Genomic DNA, 20,842 nt, shown 5'->3' with positions numbered 1-20,842 from the left:
CTCTACTTTCTAGTTGCCTGGAAAAGAAGGAAGAGGAAAATGTCCGTAGAGGAAGACTTGGAAAGAATGTAACACCCACTTGAGGTGGTCTACTCCTTTACCTGCCAAAATTGTTGCTTCCAAAGCTTTTGCCTTCCTCTATTCACCATTTGTGAATGTTTGAGTCTTGCTAAGGACATGGCATGTAAAGCATGGGCCAAGGCAAAGACAGCATTGTAGATGCTGTAGCTTTGACCTTGCACTGTCATTTCAAAGAGAGATTCATGAAGGTTCTCTACCTTCTCCATTCCAGTGCAGATATCCCCCACCACTTCGTCCAGAATGCGATGGGGAAATACACAGCCAAAGGCATGTTGCCAGAAATCCCAGATGAAATCATCATCTTCTGCATTGAAAGGGTTTCTGCCCTCAATGTATTGATGAAATCCTGGTAGATTATTGGAATGAATTCTGAAGGCTATAGCACCATTGAATATAGTTGCATCCCAATCCCGCTGAAAGCTCAATGAAATGAACTCCATTTGAGCTGTGGTTATCCATACTTTACTTTTTGCATTATTTGACATTTGCCCTAATTTTGATAGATACGGAAGCCATCTAAAAAATACAAAGGAATAAGCTTCTCCATAGACTACCACTACATTGGCGTTGCTGCTCATCACTTTATCATGTATGTTTGCCCCCTGTTCCATCATGGCAAGACCATCAATGATAAAACTATGTTTGGGGACTCTTTCTATAAAGGCAAAACAGATGCCACTCTGGGAGAAGAGTGGGAGCACATTTTGTACAAAACTTTCTCCATTGTCATTATCCATCACAGTGATCCCAATCCATGTCCACCTGAAATACAGAAGTAAAGAGAGAATTCCTGCAAACTGGTGGCCTTCCTGGGGTGCCATCTGATAGAAAGGAATCCGTGGGGTTTTATCATTCATCACTGGAGCGGGGCCATATATGAGCTAAAGAGAAATGGGTAGGAAAGATAATTATAACCATAAGTGGTTCTACGCAGCGGCATTTGTGGTGTGGGGTGTGGGACAGCTTGGGCACAAGCAGTTAGTGCCAGCCCCAACTTTAACCTAGGGAATTGTGGTTGTCCTAACAGCCAGCCCTTAGAGTCTAAGGCTGCTGTTGCTGAATGCCATGCTAGTTCTGAGTAAGGCCTCTCTCATCAGTGATTTGATTATTGTGGATCTGCCCTATATCTTCCTCTGTTGAAGGCAGTTGCAAAGAATTCATTCAGTTTCTCTACAATTTCCTTATCCTACTTTAGCACACCTTTGACTCTCTAGTCATCCAAGCATCTGCCTGCTTCCCAAGACAGTCTCCTGCTACTAATATATTAAAATAATTTATTATTGTTGGTCTTAAATGTAACAACAGGCTCTGGTGCATTGAATGGACAAGACCAATAGTGGGTCCAACAGTTGAGAAGGTGGTTTCCTCACATGGTCCAGAGGGAAGTGAGAGGCAGATGTAACCCATCAACCTGGGGAGGTAGCCCATCTAGGAGAAGGAAAACTCTGGTGCTCAACCTCCACTGCCTTGCTGGATATCTTCAGGATAAGGTTCTCTCCTCAAACAGGTAGAACTTATCCATATTTAACTTTTGCCCCACACTTTCTAGGCAGAGGTCCACACTTTCCCGGTCTGTGTCCAAGCACTCCCCCCCCCCGCCCACTTGCTCAAGAAAAACTCAATATTTACAGCTGAATCAGAGCCAACAACAAAGTGCTTTTTCCATGGATTCCATGGATTCCCAGTTTCTTTGAGTAAAGAGCAGGTTTTCATGGGGAAACAAGCTCTCAGACACAGACCTAGAAAGCCCAGACCTGTGTATAGAAATATGGAACAACGATAAGTGTAGATGAGCCCTTAATTATGTTTTGAACTATTTTGGTGTTACTTCGGTGAAAATTAACCTCCACTTTATGAATGGGTCTGCTTCCCAGTCTTCAAAATGGTCAGTCCATGGTTGGCACGAACAATTGGCTCACATGATACCCCATTCATTATTATTGGATGTCAGCAATATAGACAAAGAATTAACAACTTGGCACATTGGAAACAATGAATAAGATGTCCATTTGAACATGGCATGCAATAATGAAAGACATGCTTTCTGTTTCCAGATCTTTGACTACCCATGTAAATGTAGTACTGATTTGCAGTTAAACTTTATGAATGTCATGTGGTTTTTCTCATTTGCAAATGAACTATGAATATATTTTTCCTTAGTCTCAGTGTGCTTTGCAAAAGAAGCAAAGAAAGATAATGGTTGATCTGATTACTCCCAATGTATGTATTTCTGTCTCTAAACTATAAAATACAATCTGCAAGAAAGAATGAAAATAGTATGAATTTTTAATATTCCCCACAGAAAACCAGGCACAGATGTCCTACCTGTGGAATCTTATAAATATCCAAGATAGTTGCCACATGAAGGGAGATTTGTGCATCCAGACCACCGATGACAGCTGTCAGATTATTTTGGATGCTACATATATAGTTGGGTAAAAATTTCTCCAGTGTGAATAAAAGTAGCATTGTGGCATGATATGTTTTCCTTGCATCAGCATAGCTGTCATAGATGTTGAAGCCCAAGGTGATATTTGGTAATAGCTGAGGGTTTTCATTGATTTCCTTTACCGCAAATGTCAAGGCCAGGATGAGCTGGTAACTCTTGGGCACCACTCTAGAATAAGAATAGTGTACTTTATCAGAAGAGTGTTCTACACCTGTTGCACAACCCGAAAGGTAATTCCAAAGCAATCCCTTTGAAGCCATTGGTGCTCAATCCCATAAGCATTGGTATAACATTTTAAGACTGAGATTCTGTGCAGAATTACCTTTAAGGAAACCCAAAGAACACTATGGGATTTACTTTACTTTCTGCATCTGTATCTCAGTATTATTAAAATATTTTGAAGGCAGTCTTTAGTTTAAGGTGGCCTATGCAAAGATAATGGAAACAAGAAGCACCAACCATGAAACACATCAAGCATTTTGTGAAGATGCTTTCACTGAAAATAAGCTGGATTGAAAATGAAAATCAAAAAGAAATAATCATTTTAATATCATGCGTTAGGAACACAAGAAAGTGATGGTGGTGGTGACGACATTTGTAAACTGAAGGATTATTGCTTTGTATATCAGGTGACATAAATAAAATAGGCTACATCTGAATAATGGAAATCATAAATCTCCTCTGATATGAGGAGAATGATGTTTCCAAAAAGTCAAAATTCAGGTTACATGACTTTTACAGAGAAAGGGCTGCCAGAATTATGAATTTGGATCCATGAAAATTCTTTGGCTGATGGTAGCACTGAGATGTAGTTCATTTCCCCAAATTGCCAATGAGCACTACCCTTAAAAAATCAGTTGTGGATTTTGGGGAAGGCTAAACTGGGCACACATACCCTCCAACCTTTTCCAGCAGAAAATCAGGATGCATGTTAGCTGGCTCGTTGGCTGGCTCACGCAGGAGAATGGCACCAAAAGATGTGTGAATCTGCTGGCTGCCTCTCCTGTCACAGCCCCTACCTGGAAGCTGCTTGCTCTCTTCCCTCCTCATTCTTTTCCTCCTCCTGATCATCACACCGCCATGACAGCAGCAATGGCTTGGACAGTGGCAGAGAGGGGCAAGCAAGAGCATGCCATGTGTCTGCTACCTCTGCTCCTGCAGGGAACTGCCTCTCCTACACACAAAAGTTCCATTTCATGAAGGTCCCTCTGCTAAGTGCAAGTGCAAGTGGCAAGCACCGGCTCATCTTTCTCCCATTATCGGTGGAGGGAAAACAGGATATTCTCTGATGAAATCAGAATTTGGGATTGCTTCTGTAATTCACTGAATGTCTCAGAAAATAGGGATACTTGACTGGCATGGGGTATATCCTTTGTTTCCAGATATTTCTGGATTCTACCCCAGCAGCCTCAGTTTAAAGAGACTCTTAGTGAGCAGGACAAGGAAAGGTCTCACTGAACTATTGCAGATATTAATACTGGATACATAAAAACTGAATCCTTTTCAAATAAAAATTGTCCAGAGCCATAAATATGATTTAAAGCTTTACTAACCAGGACTTCCTCAAAATGGGTACTAAACAGTCAATGATACATCCAGAAAGTTGAATAAAGCATATGCTTTATACAGGATACAAAAGATGCAGCTACAACAGTAAATCTCTTTGCTGGAACAAAGGTACATACAGATGAGATATATCTATAATATATATGTTGCAATATGGCATTACTCCTATAGTTTTTACGTTTTCAAAGCTGATTTAGTGAGGAACTCGTTTTGCTGGTTTACTGTAATCATCTCATTATTATGTACTATAAAATAATATGTTTAGTGATCCATTTTTCGTTAGTCTTGTCATGTTTTATTATTTATATATGTACAATTTGTTAACAACAAAATAAATGAAATAAATCAAGTTCTTACGCCAACTCTTCGGGCAATGCTGGTGGGGGTTCTTCAGTGAATAGTGCTGAACTGGAAGTGAAACCACCATAAGAAGCAATGTGTCCAATGATGAAATTTCCTGACTGATGATACATGTGAAGTGGACGGTGTAGGTACCAAACCCTGCATTTAACAATGTGAGCTATCAATGCCATGTGAGGAAACAGCACCAGCAGCAAGGCCACTAAAACAACCATCATAAGTAAAAGGGCAGATTTTCAATCTACACACAGATTCCCCCAGTTCCCCTCTCTTGCTCTAAACAGTGCTGGGTTTCTTTATAACATCCTTCACAGCCTCTCCTATTAGTTTTGCTTGTGGCTACTGAAATTCCACAAGAGGTTGGACAATCCAGTATAATTAACTGGTTTTGATAATTATAGACGAAGGTAATCACCTGTTCAAATCTGGGTATTTCTTGTGGAAATTGGTGAAGAAACATGTTTGCAACATCTGGAATGAAATGTTCTTTCCCACAGATATAGAGATCCATGGGGGGGGGGAGGCACACCAGGCATTGCTGTATTCTACAACTACAGACAAAATTAACATGTTTGATAATAAGGCTGGTCATCTCACCATTTGTTCTTGACAATGGTAGAATGAACAGTTGCCCTAGGCTGCTCAAATCACAATCCATATACATGTACATGTTTTCGCTTTCGTCATAGCAACCATCACAACTTTGGAAGATATGGCATTGGGCTGGATTCTTAGTCACAGGGCTACCCTGTCAGAGGGGTCCAGGAGCAGTGACTCTGGGAGTCCACTGGGGGACCGATGGGCCAGTACACCTCTCCCAGTGGTGGCCTGTGTGGGGTTGTGGCATCCAATCTGTGTTGGAGGTGACTCCCCAATGCAAGTTTGACTCCCCCAGGTTCCTATCAAGTAACAAGGGAGCTACCTGATGCTGGATACATGCTCAATGCCTTAGTCAATATAAGAGACCCACAGCAAAAAAAAGCACCATAGGAATAATTACAGATGAAATTAGCATGTTTGATAATAAGGCTCAACAAAATGTCCTTGACAATCTGTAGAATGAAAAGTTGCCATAGACTGCTCATATCACAATCCATACACCCTACAAGGAAACGGTTCTTTCAGTCCCACTTGTTTTCAGTATAACAACAACAACAACAACAACAACAACAACAACAACAATTTATTATTTATACCCCGCCCATCTGGCTGGGCCTCCCCAGCTCTAGCAGTCTGAAGTCTCGCTTCATTTTTTGGAGCTTTTTGGTAAACCAGGGTGCCCAGTTTCTGTGGGGTCGCAGAGGGCGCTTAGGTGCGATCTCATCGATGGCCGCCAACAGCCGGATATTCCAGCCCTCAACAAGCTCAGTCAATGAGTCACCAGGGGGGGAAGGTCCTGCAAGGCTTGACGGAATCTATCAGGGTCCATCAGCCTCTGCGGCCAAATCGGATCGCCACCTAAGCAGGGTGGGGGTGGAAAGTCAATGCTGGCTTTCAGAGCGTAGTGATCAGACCATGGCACCTTCATGGAAGGAGCCATGATCACATCTATACCTGCGCCAAAGATCAAATCCAGCGTGTGGCCTGCTTGATGTTTGGGGCCCAAAACAAACTGGGAGAGCCCTATTAAATGGATATTTTGTACATAAGGGAATATTTACCTTGGGTTGGCCACTGCGAAAACAAAATGGTGCGCTAAATGGACCTTTCCCCTGATTCAGCAAGGCCCTTAACTTTAAGTACTTAATTTTCTTATACTTTCTTTCTGCATTGATAATGTCATCATGCAGTAAAGTCACTAGGCAACACTGGACTTAATTTCTCCTGATGTTCTAGTCCAGGCTTCCTCAATCTCAGCCTTCCAGGTGTTTTGGGACTATAACTCCCATGATCCCTAGCTAGCAGGACCAGTGATCAGGGATGATGGGAATTGTAGTCTCAAAACATCTGGAGGGCCAAGGTTGAGGAAGCCTGTTCTAGTCTTACCTACGAATGACAATAAAGTTGTTGTCTGTTTTACTGAATTGCTTGTCCTCTATGCCTTCCATGACATGCCCTTAACCCTAAAAGCTAAAAAGAGTTTGTCAATTTTTTTTTGTCTTTTAAAATGATATCTTTAATTTTTTAATTTACAAATTCCCTACTTAGTCTCCTAATTATGCAGAAATCACTCTGTTTTGCTCTGAAACCGAAAGCCACTTGAAATTTCAAGTTTGCAATCACATGGAATGATGGAAGTATAAATTATAGTAGAGGACATATATGCCCAAATTCTTCTATCTTTTTTTCCTTATCAGCTGTTCCCTGTTGTTTAATTCAGGCTTTAGCACAATTATATAATATTTAGGGAAAAAGATGAAACCCAGCAACCCAGCACTAGAGGCTAAAATAGAAAAGATCTCCACAGCTACCATGTATTTTCCCTTGGTGCTCAGGTAGGTTGGAACAAATGACAACCAAACACTACAAAACACTAACATGCTAAAAGTGATGAATTTGGCTTCATTGAAACTATCAGGCAACTTCCTGGCAAGGAATGCCACAGTGAAGCTCACAACAGCCAGAAAACCCATGTAGCTCAGGACACAGCAAAACATTGGAGCTGAGCCCTCATTACATTCTAACACAATTTCATAAGTCATTGAACTCATATCAATATGTGGGAATGGTGGAGCAGTTGCCCACCACACAATACAAATGACTGCCTGAACAAAAGAGCAGAAGAGAACAATGGAGTTGGCTAGCCTCTTCCCCACCCACTTCCTCATCTTAGATCCTGGCTTGGTGGCCATGAAAGCCAGAACCACTATGATGGTTTTTGACAGCACACATGATACAGCCACTGAGAAGATGATGCCAAAAGCAGTTTGTCGGAGGAGACAGGTCACCTTCTGTGGCTTTCCAATAAACAACAAAGCAGAAAGGAAGCAGAGCAGGAGGGAGATAAGGAGAGTGTAGGTGAGACCCCTGTTGTTGGCAATGACAATGGGGGTGTCATGGTGCTTCACAAATGTTCCTACTACCAAAACTGTGGTCAAAGCAAAGGAAAGTGCAAGAGATATTAAACTGATGCCTAAAGGCTCTTCATGAGACAAAAAGGTTACAGTTTTCGGTATGCAGAAATCTTGATTCTTGCTTGGATAATCTTTCTCTGCACATTTATGGCAGTCCTGCATGTCTGAAGAAAAAAAAAAGGGGGTTTTATCTCATGAACATGGTAGAAATCTCTACTAAATGACACAACTGTCCCCCTCTGCTATTATTTTAACACCCCAGCCTCCAGTCTGAGTCTTGGCGTTCTCCCTCAGTTCTGAATCCTCCCATTCTGACATTCTTGCATTACATTTGTCCCCTAATGTCTGATACTTGGCTTCCTTTGGATTACTATACAACCCAGAAACTTCTACATTCAGCAGCTTCATCCAAGATCCTCCTCCATCAGCATTTCAATCACACGTCATACATGGATGAAAAGTAATCCTCTACACATTACATTGTTTTATTCCAATCTTCCACTGAACAACAGCCATGCTGCATTATAATATTTTCATACCTTCGTGCTCTGAAATCTTCCCCTCTGGACATGGGGTGCAATCGTAACAGCAAAATGGCTTCCCCTCTTTCATTTTCTGGCTAGAACCAGGTTGGCAACTCCCCGTACAAAGAGAGACAGGCTGTGTCTAATCCACAAATAAAAGAGATCGGTGATAATCTGGTGAATAATAAACTTGGGATCATTAAATTTCTGGGACATTTCTGAATATTCTTAAGGAACAAGGCATTTCAGTAAAACTTTGAATTTCTTGATTATGCATCAGTTCAGAGACCTGATACCAGCAAGTCTCATGCATGTTTTTATGCATTTTTTTGGTTAGATATGGTTTTCCTGTAACCACTTAACTAGTGGTTTTGTGATTATGTTTCTTTAGTGAAAACACTAAATGCAGTTATATCAAATGATTTTATATTTCAAGTAGACACTAAGTAAAGAGTGCTTGAGGACCACATTTACTTCTGGGCAGCCTATCAAGAGTCTCATGCCAGTGGTGGGTGAAGCCAGAGGTAAAAGTGGGTGGAGCAACACATTTAAATTTTAGCTTTGTCCCATAGATTTGGTTTCCGAGAAGATATTGCCAGCAGACGCAGGAAATAGATATATCTGAGCTGCAGTTAAACATTAACTAAACAAGATTTTATCTTTATCTTTAAGTTTAGTTGAATGGAAGGAGGTTGGCTGAATGTAGAAAATCAAGTGTGGGTTTATATTCAATTAGCAAGAATGTAATCAAATTCTAATTTAAATATTTCTCACTAAATAAAGCAGCAAAGGGCAAAAAATATGTGGGTCCTAATGTCTTCATGCCTTTGAAAAGCAAGATTTTTATAGGGGACTTTTACTGTTATATGAAATTAATTTTTTGTATCAATACCAAGGAAATACTCATTAAAAACTGGAAGTCTTTCTAAAGTGCCTACAATTGGATCCTACCTGGTTAAACCAGTTGTGCCATGTTATGGCATCCTCATTGATGGAAAATGCTTGTTCTGGAGGACCCTGAGGACCCATCCTCCCAACTTTTACTCTGTGAAAGGATTGGTTTGAAGAAACAATCAAGTTGATAATATCAAACCCAGCTATTAATTCCCCGTTGTGGTTGAAAGAAACCTTGTCTCCAGCACTACTGTTAAATGAGACATTTTTCAGAAAACGATGGAACTAAATTGGAAAGGGAAAGGCAATAGTTTAGGCAAGGCTGCAACACAATTTTCTCTCCAACTAACAGCAGAAACAGTATGGGGGTGAGAAAAGATTGATGGAAGAATTGCTCACACGTTGCGGCAAATGTACAGAAACCATGGATACTACATGCATCATCAAAATTTCAACGCTGCGTGCCATTATAATTAACTTGACAGACATATTTGACCAAGCATTTTTCTACAACATTTAGGGGATGAGTGGAGGAGATAACTGTTCCAGAATTGGTTGGGATGAACAAATGTTTTAGTAGAAGGGACTGTACATGCACTATTAGATAAGGTAGACTGGGTATGGATTACCTTTCTTACTTATTTTTCTTTAAAAAAAATCAGGAATAGGTCTATTATAACAGTAATCTCCTCTTCATCCCCAGCATCAACATTCCTGGGAATGAAGTTATATCATCATGTAGAGTTATTAGAAACTGTATTCAAAGTAATCAATTGCCCCAAAAGGTGGCTTAGTATTTCTTTTTTTTCTTTTTTCTTTGCAGTGGAAAAAGGGTAGGAAATAAAACAATACCCTTGGATGACCTTATCTAATATTTCGAGTAACATGTCCCTACCCAGTCCCTCAAATTCTCTCTTTCGCTGTGTGTGTGTGTGTTACACACTCACCCACACCTTCATAGGGAAATAAAGCTTCATCAAAGGGGAGCTGGATGATCAATGCAAAACAGAGAAGGCAAATTGAAATATAGACTTCCACTTTTGCTAATGGGAGGAACAATAAAGGTGCAACTTTGAGCAGATGATGAGTTAGGATGTAAAGTTCTCACCACAGATGGAAGCTTCTTGAAACACCCATGAAATGCTCTCTTTCATGAAGAAGTTAAGTGCATTACCTTCCATAGCTCTTGTTTCTGAAGCTTCTGTCCTTTAGCATTTAACACTGCTCTGTATTTGACTCTGGATAAGGACATGGCATGTAAAGCATGGGCCACAGCATACACAGCATTGTAGATGCTATAGCTGTGGCCAGTCATGCTTTTTTCAAAAAAAGATCCAGGAAGGCTCTCCAGCTGCTCTTCCTCAGTGCAAACATCCTCCTCTGCATGACCCTCATCTGGATTTGGGAATACACAGGCAAAAGCCTGTTGCCAGAAGTCCCTGATAAAACCATCTTCTATTGTGCTGGAGGGCTTTCTGTTCCTAACAAATTGGTGAAATCTTGGTTCATCATTTGAGTGGATTGCAAAAGCCAAAGCACCATGGAATATTTTTGTATCCCAAGTCTTTTGGAACACCAGTGAACTGAACTCTAGCTGGGCTGTTGTTATCCACACTTTACCTCTGGGTTTAGTTTTCACATATTCAAGATCTGATAGATATGGAAGCCATAAGAAAAATGCCATGGAATAAGATTCTCCATAGGCCAGCACTACATTGGCTCTACTGCTCATCACTTTCTCGTGTATCTTTGTACCCTGTTCCAGCATGTCATAACCTTCGGTGGCAAAAGTAAATTTGGGCATTTTTTCCAAGAAGGCAAAGCAGACACCATGCTGAGAAAACAATGGAAGCACAGTTTGCACAAACCGTTCTGCATTGTCACTGTCCATAACAATGACCCCAATCCATGTCCACTTGAAATGTATAAGCAAATAGAGAATCCCCACAGACTGACGAGATTCCTGAGGAGCTACCTGGTAGAAGGAAAGGCCTGGAGTTTTATCATTCATTACTGGAGCAGAGCCATATAGGAGCTAAAAAGAGATTAGGGTAAGGAGGGACGATAGCAAGATTAGCATGTAGGTATGCATTTATTTGTGGTGTTTGTATTCCTCCCCATAATAGAAATTTCTCTAGACATATTGCAATGAATAGGAGGTGCTGCTGGTCTCCTCCACCCTTGTGCTCAATGTACATTTCCCCCTCTACTTCCTCATGAAGATCTTTACTCACAGCTTCTTCCCAGGTTGTGGGGGTGTCATGTTTTGGTTCTCCTCAGGTGACCTCCTCCTTAGGTCAGCTCTGAAGGCAACAATCCTTTCTCAGCTTCAATCTCTCAATATCATTTCTTAAAAGAGTTTAGGAACCTTTTTATTATAGGAAATAAAGAGAAGTTGCTGCCTGGGTTGGGTGGAGCTATTGCACTACTAGTTTCTCAGCAGGTGGACCACTGCTGCTTATCCGGGGGAGGGGGGGGAGAGGCGATTTATAAGTGAAACATAAAGACTGCTTCTTTTTCTTAATTTTTACAAAGAAGGTAAGGGAAAGAATCTGTCTTCTCCAATGCAGTCATTTCTATCTCCAATCCACAAAATGTATACTCCATGGTAGTGTAAGTTCAGTTCCTGTATTCCATGCTCACATGCTCACAAATGTCCTACCTGTGGAATCTTATATATATCCAAGATAGTTGCCACATGATAGGAGGTTTCGGCATCCAGCCCACCAATGACTGCAATTAGATCATTCTGGATGTAACATCTATAGTTGGGGACAAATTTCTCCAGTGTGGATAAAAGCAGCATTGTGGCATGATTTGTCTTCCTTGCATTGACATAGCTGTCATAGATGTGGAAACCCAACGTGAGATTGGGTAAGATCTGAGAGTTTTCATTGATCTCCTTCACTGCAAATGCAAAGGCCAGGATGTGCTGGTAATTCTTAGGCACTACACTAGAAAGAGAGTTGCATTCTGTATCAGATGGGAACAAACTCCTGCCTTGGCTCCCCATTTCATTTCTGGTGCATCAGGGAGGTTTCCCTGCTCTAGGATTTCTTGGGTCTATGCACTTCAATTTTTTTGTTTTTGTTTTGTTAGAAGTCTTATACCCTCTTAGTTTTGCAGTGTCCTCGTTATTCAAAGGCGTTTGTGTGATGCAGTTTTTCAAAGTGATGTAATGTGATGCACTCCCCCAAATTCATCAATGAATTATGTAAAAAGTCGAAGGACTCATGTCTCAAATGCCAATGGGTTAAAAAACATTGTGTCACCAGTTAAAAGAGCAATAATTGAAGCTTTACTGAAAAGGGAACATCTGAATATTGCTTCAGTTCAGGAAACTTACCCCCCCCCCCCACCAAAGGAAAAGACTTGAGGGCAGAAATATTCAAAGGGAATTGGGTAGGTGATCAAATATGTGCACCAGCAACATCAAAGACACAGAGTGTGGCTATTATTGCTAAAAAGAGTCCCTTGGTATTCACAGATGCTCTCCATCACCCTAATGGCAGATATTTGCTTTTGAGTGGTTTGCTTGGGTCAAAAAATCTTTACAATTGACAACAGTGATGGAACTCAGACCCCCAATGGTCCAATTAAGTTTGTGGAGAGGATATATTTCAGAAGGTTAGGGTAAAGTGATTTCTTGATACCTTAGACTCTGACTATAAAATATGCATCATATGAATTAATGTAGGGTATTATATTCATTTTCCCTCCCCTCCCTATTATCCACTCTGTTTCTTCTTTCTCTCTCTCTTTTTATGCTTGAGGCTGTCATTATTTTATCTTTATTTTAAAAATTAATATATATATTTTTTAAAAAATATACAACTCAGTCCAGAGGATCAATAAGTTTTTAGGAACAACCTAATCTTTGTAGGTTCCAATTAATGCCCTCTACTGTAGATTAACAAATAAACAATATAAAATATTATTGTGTCAGTGTGCTTTAGACAACACTGAATATTTCCCTAATTGTATGTTCAATTGTTCTCTGACACAAAGTTTTAGAAAAAAGATCATGTTGGTTGGCTGAAAAATCATTGATCAGATTTTTAAAAAATGAATTTCTTACTTCATTAAGATCCTGAGAAGGGTTGCTACATTCTTATTGAAACTAACCAAGGCAGGAGTCAGATTTTAGAGAACAATGTAAAATATACTACTGGAAGAAGCTTGATCACTTATCTTTATTCTATCTTTTAATATAAAACAAGAGGATGGAAATTCAAATCTACATAGATAATTGGCTGAGCTGGATGTAGTAATGACACCATCTGTAGTGTCAACTGCCAGTTGTTGCTTTTAATTTTATTTTATGATTCAGTATGTCCCCCCACAGCATATTTGCTAAACATTGTCCATCTCTGCTGTTCTATTTTGTGATTTTAAGCAATAAGCTTGGACTGATCATTCTTCTCTGTAGAGAAATAGGAGCTTCCCCACAACATTATATTAATTGCATTATCTGTTTCTATAGCCTAAACCAATGAGGCAGTATTCTGAGGCTCCATCTCTGCAACTGATCATTCCAGTGACAAAATATATGGAGATTAAAAACAATCAAAGGAAGGGAAAGTAAGTCCTTACAGAAGTTCTTCAAGCAATGCTGGTGGAGGTTTTGCAACAAAACGTACTGGACTGGCGGTGAAGCGAGCCTGAGAAGCAATGAATCCAATAATGAGGTCTCCAGACTGATGATATTTGTGAAGTGGAGACTGTAGCTCACAGACATTGCATTTAACAATGTGTGTCTTGCATACCATGTGAGAAAGAAATAGCAGCAGCAAGATGATCAAGACTGACATCTTCAGTACTAGTACAAATCTTCTCTCTACACACAAATTCGCCTGTTTTCTTCAATAACAGTGTGATCTAGAGTTTCTGTGATTAAAGCCACTTGGCTTGCATACAAGCTTAATCTCCTGATAGTTCTGCACCTTAGACTATACAGGAAGATCCATGCTTGCTTTCAGCACTTCTCCATAGTTCAGAATGGTATTCAGTATACTTATGACTTCTTTTCCCGTCCTTGATATTAGCTCTGCTGAATGCCTTCAAGGATTTTCAGAAGCAGAATTAATTGCTAGGCTTTGATTATAATCACTAGTTCAGCCCTGGAATTTCCCAGTGGAATTGCTGGAGAAAGCTGGTTTTCATGTCTAAACAGATATTTTCTCTTCCACTTAGCTAACAAGGGACAATTGGACTTGGAATGACATACAGCAAGAGAAGAACATTATAAATAATAAACAGTTATCTGGAGCTAGAGAATAAATGATCTGTTTTAAATTTTGCTAAAGAAGTTCTGTCCTCAATTCTTGTTAACCAACATTTCCATCCATCCAGCTAAATTTATATCCAATCCATGTGTTCATAGATTGAATATAAACTTATATTCAATGCATGTGTTCATGTAAATCAACCTTCACCTTTATTGATGATGCTACTTGAACAGCAAGAAACTAGTAAGTGAGATAAATAAACTGTAGAATAGAGGGGGCAATGATAACTAGTGAGGTCCCTCCATATGTTGTTTGACTACAACACCCATCATCTCTGACCAATGGTCATGCTGGGTGAAAATGAGAGAAACTGGTGGGCCCAATATTGCCCATCCTTGCTGCAGAAGAAGAATTAATGGAAGGTTGACTCTGATTGACTTAAGAAATCATATAGATGAATTGAAAAGACAATGCAAGGCTGCAGCTCAGAGTGCAGCTCGGTCCAAAAATCAGCATATCAGAGAGGCAGGCCAGAGGGAAGCTTTCCTTCTGATAAGGAAAAGTAAGCAGGGATATGTAAGCAGGGGGCGCGGGTGGCGCTGTGGGTAAAACCTCAGCGCCTAGGACTTGCCGATCGCATGGTCGGCGGTTTGAATCCCGCGGCGGGGTGCGCTCCCGTTGTTCGGTCCCAGTGCCTGCCAACCTAGCAGTTCAAAAGCACCCCCGGGTGCAAGTAGATAAATAGGGACCGTTTACCAGCGGGAAGGTAAACGGCGTTCTGTGTGCTGCGCTGGCTCACCAGATGCAGCTTGTCATGCTGGCCACGTGACCCGGAAGTGTCTGTGGACAGCGCTGGCTCCCGGCCTATAGAGTGAGATGAGCACACAACCCTAGAGTCTGGCAAGACTGGCCTGTATGGGCAGGGGTACCTTTACCTTTAAGCAGGGATATGAATTCTACCCAAGGAGCTAACAACTAATCAATGGACAATAACAGACACAAATGTCAGCTGAAACTGGGGTCTCAAAAAACTGAGGGGGCAAACACCTATGAAATTATTTTTAATTATTTTTATCTGTGTAATTGTTTCAAATGTGTGGTTCATAAATGGAATGAAATAAATAATGCAGTGAATTCATTTGTAAACATTTTAACAAGATAGAAGCACAAGTAAATAGTTTAAACAACAACATCAAAATAGCACCCTGCCCCTCGCCAGCACACTTAAAAGGCTGTAGAATATTGCTCAGCCAAATGCCTGGTTATAGAGGAACATTTTTGCCTGGTGCCTAAAGGTGTATAATGAAGGTGGCCAGACGTAATTTCCTGAGCAGAGCATTCCACAAGCAGGGAGCCACTGCAAAAAACTCCGTTCTCATGTTGCCACCCTCTGGACCTCATGTGGAAGAGGCACATGAAAAAGAGCTCCGATGATGAACACAGAGTCCAGGTTGGATTACATGGGGAGAGGCAGTTCTTGAGGTATTGCCGTTCTGAACCGTTTAAGGCCTTATAGGTTCAAACCAGAACTCTGAATTGCAAGATCACCACATGCAAGATGCATTTTAAGCATTGCTAAATTATACATTGGGTCACTAAAACTGTGCCAATCATCTAGTCAAAATTCCCAGCTATATAGTTGGCATAAATGTTAAGGATGAAAGGCTTATAGCTACTTATCCCAAGCAGAGAAGACAGCATCATGTGGGCTCAGGCAGTAACCAATTTTGTACTTTCTTCACACTATGGTTCACTGTCATCAAGACCTAGGGCTCATCCTAGAGCAGTGTTCCACTTGTCCCATGCTTTCTAGGCATGGATCCAAGGAGTTTTCCCTTTCCCCCACTGCTTCCGCTGGGAAAACCCACTCTTTACCACAGAATAGAAGCAAACGTCAATGTGTGGAAAACCTGGCTGAAACATGCTCTGATTCAACGGTAAACAGTGGATTTTCCTTTGAAGGTGAGGATGGAGGCTGCTTCAAAGGGTGCTTTTGCTAAGAACTTAAGACGGACTTACTGCATGTGGCCTTTCTTTCTCCATTAGTGGGAAGGAGAAGTAGGTTGCACAAGCAAAGGCAGTGGAATCAACTCTTCCAGCCCTTCCTGCACTCATAAGATGTTTATTTTGAAGGGAAGGAAGATCTGAACAAGGTGGGGTCTTAAAAGAGAGAAGATTCACAAAAACCTTTGTGAGCCTTCTTCATGTATCCTGAGATTAATAACTTAAAGGGTAAGAGGGAGGAAGTCTTCCCCTTCAAGTACCCATTTTCCACTTATATTGCCTCTCTACTCATCAGCATAGCAAAGATGAAACACTGTTCAAGCTGTGTAATTATATTCCCTGCAGGATGGGGAACCCAAGCAATATTAATCCATTTCCATCAATGACATCAATTGATGGGCAGCTGTGCACAGTTTTGTGCAAATGGCCTGGCAGGCCAAATTAGACTCCTTGGTGGATGAAGACTGGTCTGCAAACCAGAGGTTCTCCACCTTGATGTGTATCAAATTACAGATTTGAATTCTTCATTTTTTCCTTCTTACAAGCTGTTCCTTATTGTTCATTTCAGGCCTTAACAAAATAATATAACATTTTGGGGCAAAGATGCACACCAGAAGCCCAGCACTGGAGGCTAAAATAGAGAAGATCTCCACAGCTACCATGTATTTTCCTTTAGTGCTCAGGTAGGAGGGAATAAAGGACAGCCAAACACTGCAAAAAACCAACATGCTGAAAGTGATAAACTTGGCTTCATTGAAACTGTTAGGTAACTTCCTGGCAAGGAAAGCCACAGTGAAACTGATAATAGCTAGGCAGCCCATGTAGATGAGGACACAGCAAAACATTATCACAGACCCCTCATTACATTCTAGTACAATTTCTTCAGTCATTGAGTGCATGTCTACATCTGGGTATGGGGGAGAAGTTACCAGCCACACAATACAAATGCCTACCTGGACAAAAGAACAGAAAAGAACAATGGAGTTTGCCAGTCTTTTCCCCACCCACTTCCTCATCCTGGATCCTGGTTTGGTGGCCATGAAAGCCAGAACCACTGTGATGGTCTTTGCCAGCACACAAGAAACAGCAACAGAGAAGATGACACCAAAAGCAGTTTGTCGGAGGAGACATGCCACATTCTGAGGCTGGCCAATAAATAACAATGCACAAAGGAAGCAGAACAGAAGTGAGATGAGGAGAGTGTAAGTGAGGTTCCTGTTGTTTGCTATGACTATGGGAGTGTCATGGTGCTTCATAAATGTTCCTAGCACCAGAGCTGTATTAAGAGCAAAGGAAACAGCAAAACATGTTAAACTGAGCCCCAAAGGTTCTTCATAGGACAAGAAGGTTACAATCTTAGGAATACAGAAATCCCGGTTTTTGTTTGGATAGTTTTCATCTTTGCATTTGTGACACTCATTCCTGTCTGAAGAGGAAAAGATGGTCTTGGTTTCACAAACATGCCATAAATCTAATCCATGCAATTTATTCAAAATTACAAACTGCATTCCTTTGTGGTACTGTGGAATTTTGCAACACTCATTTAAATATTTTGGAATTATGGAGGTGTTAAAATAATATTGGGTTTTAAAAGCAATTTGGATAGTTCCCAACTCTCCCCCCCAACTTTGCAGATTTCATTAAATATATACAATTTCTGCACATATATGAAAAGAAAAACAGCAAGGACCACACATCTAGAAATGCTATAATAATGGGATGTGATTTTCAATCACACGGCAGTTTCTTCGCTCTTCAATGGCTTCTTCCTAGCCATTCAAAACAAAACCTTTCCATCATATTCCAAGCACTAAAGAAAAGCAATCCTCTTTTACATGTCAATTCTCTGAAGCAAAGACTTTATGTTTTATAAATCTTTACAGTTTAATTCTTACCTTTCTGGTCTGAAATCTTCCCTACTGGGCATGGAATACAATCATAGCAACAAAATGGCTCTCCATCTTTCGCTTTCTTGCTAGAACCAGGATGGCAACTCTCAGTGCAGATAGAAAGAGGCTGTGTCTAACCCATAAATAAAAAAAAATGAACCATAGCTTTGAGAAGAAGGAATTTGGAGTCTTTAAGGTTTGGAGGGTCTTTCCTTTTCTTACTAAAGAGATACAGTACTACATTCCATACGTATGTGAGTGTGTTCAACAGATAGCATTAGATAGCCTACGGCCTTTTTTACTTTTCTTTATCTTTTTTTTAAAAAAAGTTACAAAATTAAGTTCTTATTTTTGTCAACTAGTTCTGTATAAATTTATTACCTCATTTTCTTCCTATGTGGAAGTTTCACCATTGACTCTAGGTTGAAACAATCTTTGAAGCATACAATTTGCACCTGATAATAAATGCAAATCGATGTTATTAACAACACTTTTACTATTACCTAATAGTATAAATATTATATACTGGTATAATGTGGCTTGGATTTTCACATATATACATAGGTACTCCTTCATGTTCATTTTATCCTATAGTATAATATTTACTTGTTTTTGTACCTGCTTTGTTTCAATCTAGTTTCAATCCTCCTGGGCAGACAATTTTGAGCAACTGTGTCACAGTTTCATTGATCTTTGATAACGGGTGATATATAATTGAATATATAAAAATAAATAAAGTAGCATTCATATCAATTCCCTCCAAAACATTTCTCAGTTAATAAAGTGAAGATCATAAAATGGGGGCTGAAACATATAGAACCTAACTTGCCCAACACAGGCATCCCATAGAATCTGTTAGGTCAGCTGCTTTCTTGCAAGTGGCCATACTAGTATTCAGACATGAGGGGCTGTAGGTTGGCAAGGGTGGGTTTGGTGAGAGAATGCCAGCCTACAAGCTCATCCAGATGTCATATAACCTTCAGAAAGAGAAATTGACAGGGAAACGGAAGACAAAGAGAATCCAAATGAAGACAGAGACTGACACTTGATGTAGGATAAATGATCAGGAAAGGAATGCTAGTCTGGTTTATCTACCTTCATGTGCCCTAAACTCTGAGGGGCTTTTTGATTCTGGTACTGTGACATATGCACTGTGCTTCTTTCAATTAACAACCAGCATTTTATAGGTATTCGTTATCATTGTCTAATGCAATCATTTTCATTGACAAGTGTTTCCATGCAAAATTGAAAGACTTTCCAAACTGCCAGCTTTTGGATCCTACCTGATTAAACCAGTTGGGCCATGTTATGGCACTCTCGTTGATGCTGAAAACTTGCTCTGGAGGAGCTTTGGGGTCGATCCTCCCGATGTGCACTCTGTGAAAGGATTTGTTTACAGAAGCGATCAAGTTGATAAGATCAAATCCAGCTACCAATTCTCCATTGTGATTGAAGGAAACCTCATCCCCAGCAGTGTTGTTAAATGAAATACCTCTCAGAAAGTGGTGGAGCTAGGTTGAAAAAGCGAAGTCAATAGATCAGAAAAGGGCACCAGGATGCTCTATACTATAGTCTATTGGTAGGGGGAGAACTATGACTCATTCTTTGTATCATTGTTCTATTATGTTATTTTTATATATTGTTCGTAAGCAGAGATTCATTTGAACGAAAAGAAGCACAGAAAGCAGCACAGGGAGGGTGTTACGGGGCAGGGGGGGGAGAGTTCAACTGAAATGCATCTCAGTAAACACAAAGAGGAGACCTGAGTTTTTTTCATTGGTTTGTTGACCCTGGTAAGTCTTGGGAGGCCTCCTTCTGCAGAAGAAATGTTTTCTGTGGTTAGGCAGAGTAGTGGACAATTTTTAATAAGATAATAAGGATTTTACATAAGAAAAAAAGTTCCTACTTCCTTGCTTTAACCATAACACTTTACTGCTCCAAAAGCAGCAAATAGACTTATTTCTTGCAAAGCCCATTGACCTAGAGAAACCTAAATAAATATAAGAACGCATAAATATGTTTTTCTCAGAAAAGCAGAAATTACTGAAAGACTGGGGAAGCTTTTCTGACATTGTAGTTTGATTCAGAGTGAGATAAAATCATTATTGAGCCCTAGCTCAGAATTACTGCACATTTGTAACATACAGTATATCACATTTTAATGCCTCTAAGGTCACAGCAATATATGCACTGTTTGGGTGGTGGCACACATTTAGAACACAGTAGAACACAGGTTTTGTATGCAAAGACGCAACTGTTCACTCTCTTGCATCTCCAGGTCTTAGAAACACAGCTGCCCAAAATTCTCTGGAAGAACTATCAGTGTCAAGAAGACTGAGCTAGATAGTCCAAGGGTCTAAATATTTCAAAGGCAGCTTGGAGACAAGAAAAAAGAGGCTTACAAAAGTGTAGATTACTCTTTCATTGTTAACTGATGGGGAGGTGATGTGAACAGCCCAAGAAATTGGTTAGAGAGTTTGCTACAAAGTTAAGAGTCTGATGCAACAGCCAAGAATATGTGGTACCGGGGTGCAAATATCCACCCAGTGCCCCGCCGGTTGCCCAGTCCCAGGTATGCAGGAGGGTGGAGCCTGCCAGCCACCTCAGCATCTCGCTGGCTCGGTCATCTCCAAACTCACAGCACAGAGCTGCCCATAACAGAAGAGCCAACCGTGGCACTCCGACCCATGGGCAGGCTCTTCCCCGGTCTCAACTCTTGGGCCACGGACTCTCAGCCTGGCACCCCTGAGAGCCCAGCACCTGGGTTCCCCACACCCCCAGCACCTATGGGTAAGACAGCCCTGGCAAGAGCCACAGATATGGTGCTCTGCTA

The 20,842-nt window shown here is 40.6% G+C and overlaps 1 protein-coding gene across 1 annotated transcript in view; it reads right to left on the bottom strand.

Moving 5' to 3' along the window:
- The window catches only part of LOC310662587 (vomeronasal type-2 receptor 26-like), a gene marked incomplete at both ends in the record, with an annotated part of 66,868 nt that overhangs the window by 5,962 nt on the left and 40,064 nt on the right, over positions 1-20,842 (bottom strand). Inside the window, one exon of the mRNA XM_083409526.1 lies at positions 102-962. Within this exon, the coding sequence (XP_083265652.1) occupies positions 102-962 (861 nt within the window). The remainder of the gene's footprint in view (positions 1-101; positions 963-20,842) is intronic.

This window comes from Podarcis tiliguerta, assembly GCF_965153285.1.
Source record: "Podarcis tiliguerta genome assembly, chromosome: 13".
Lineage (NCBI taxonomy): Eukaryota > Metazoa > Chordata > Lepidosauria > Squamata > Lacertidae > Podarcis > Podarcis tiliguerta.
This window is presented reverse-complemented; position numbering and strand designations above follow the sequence as displayed.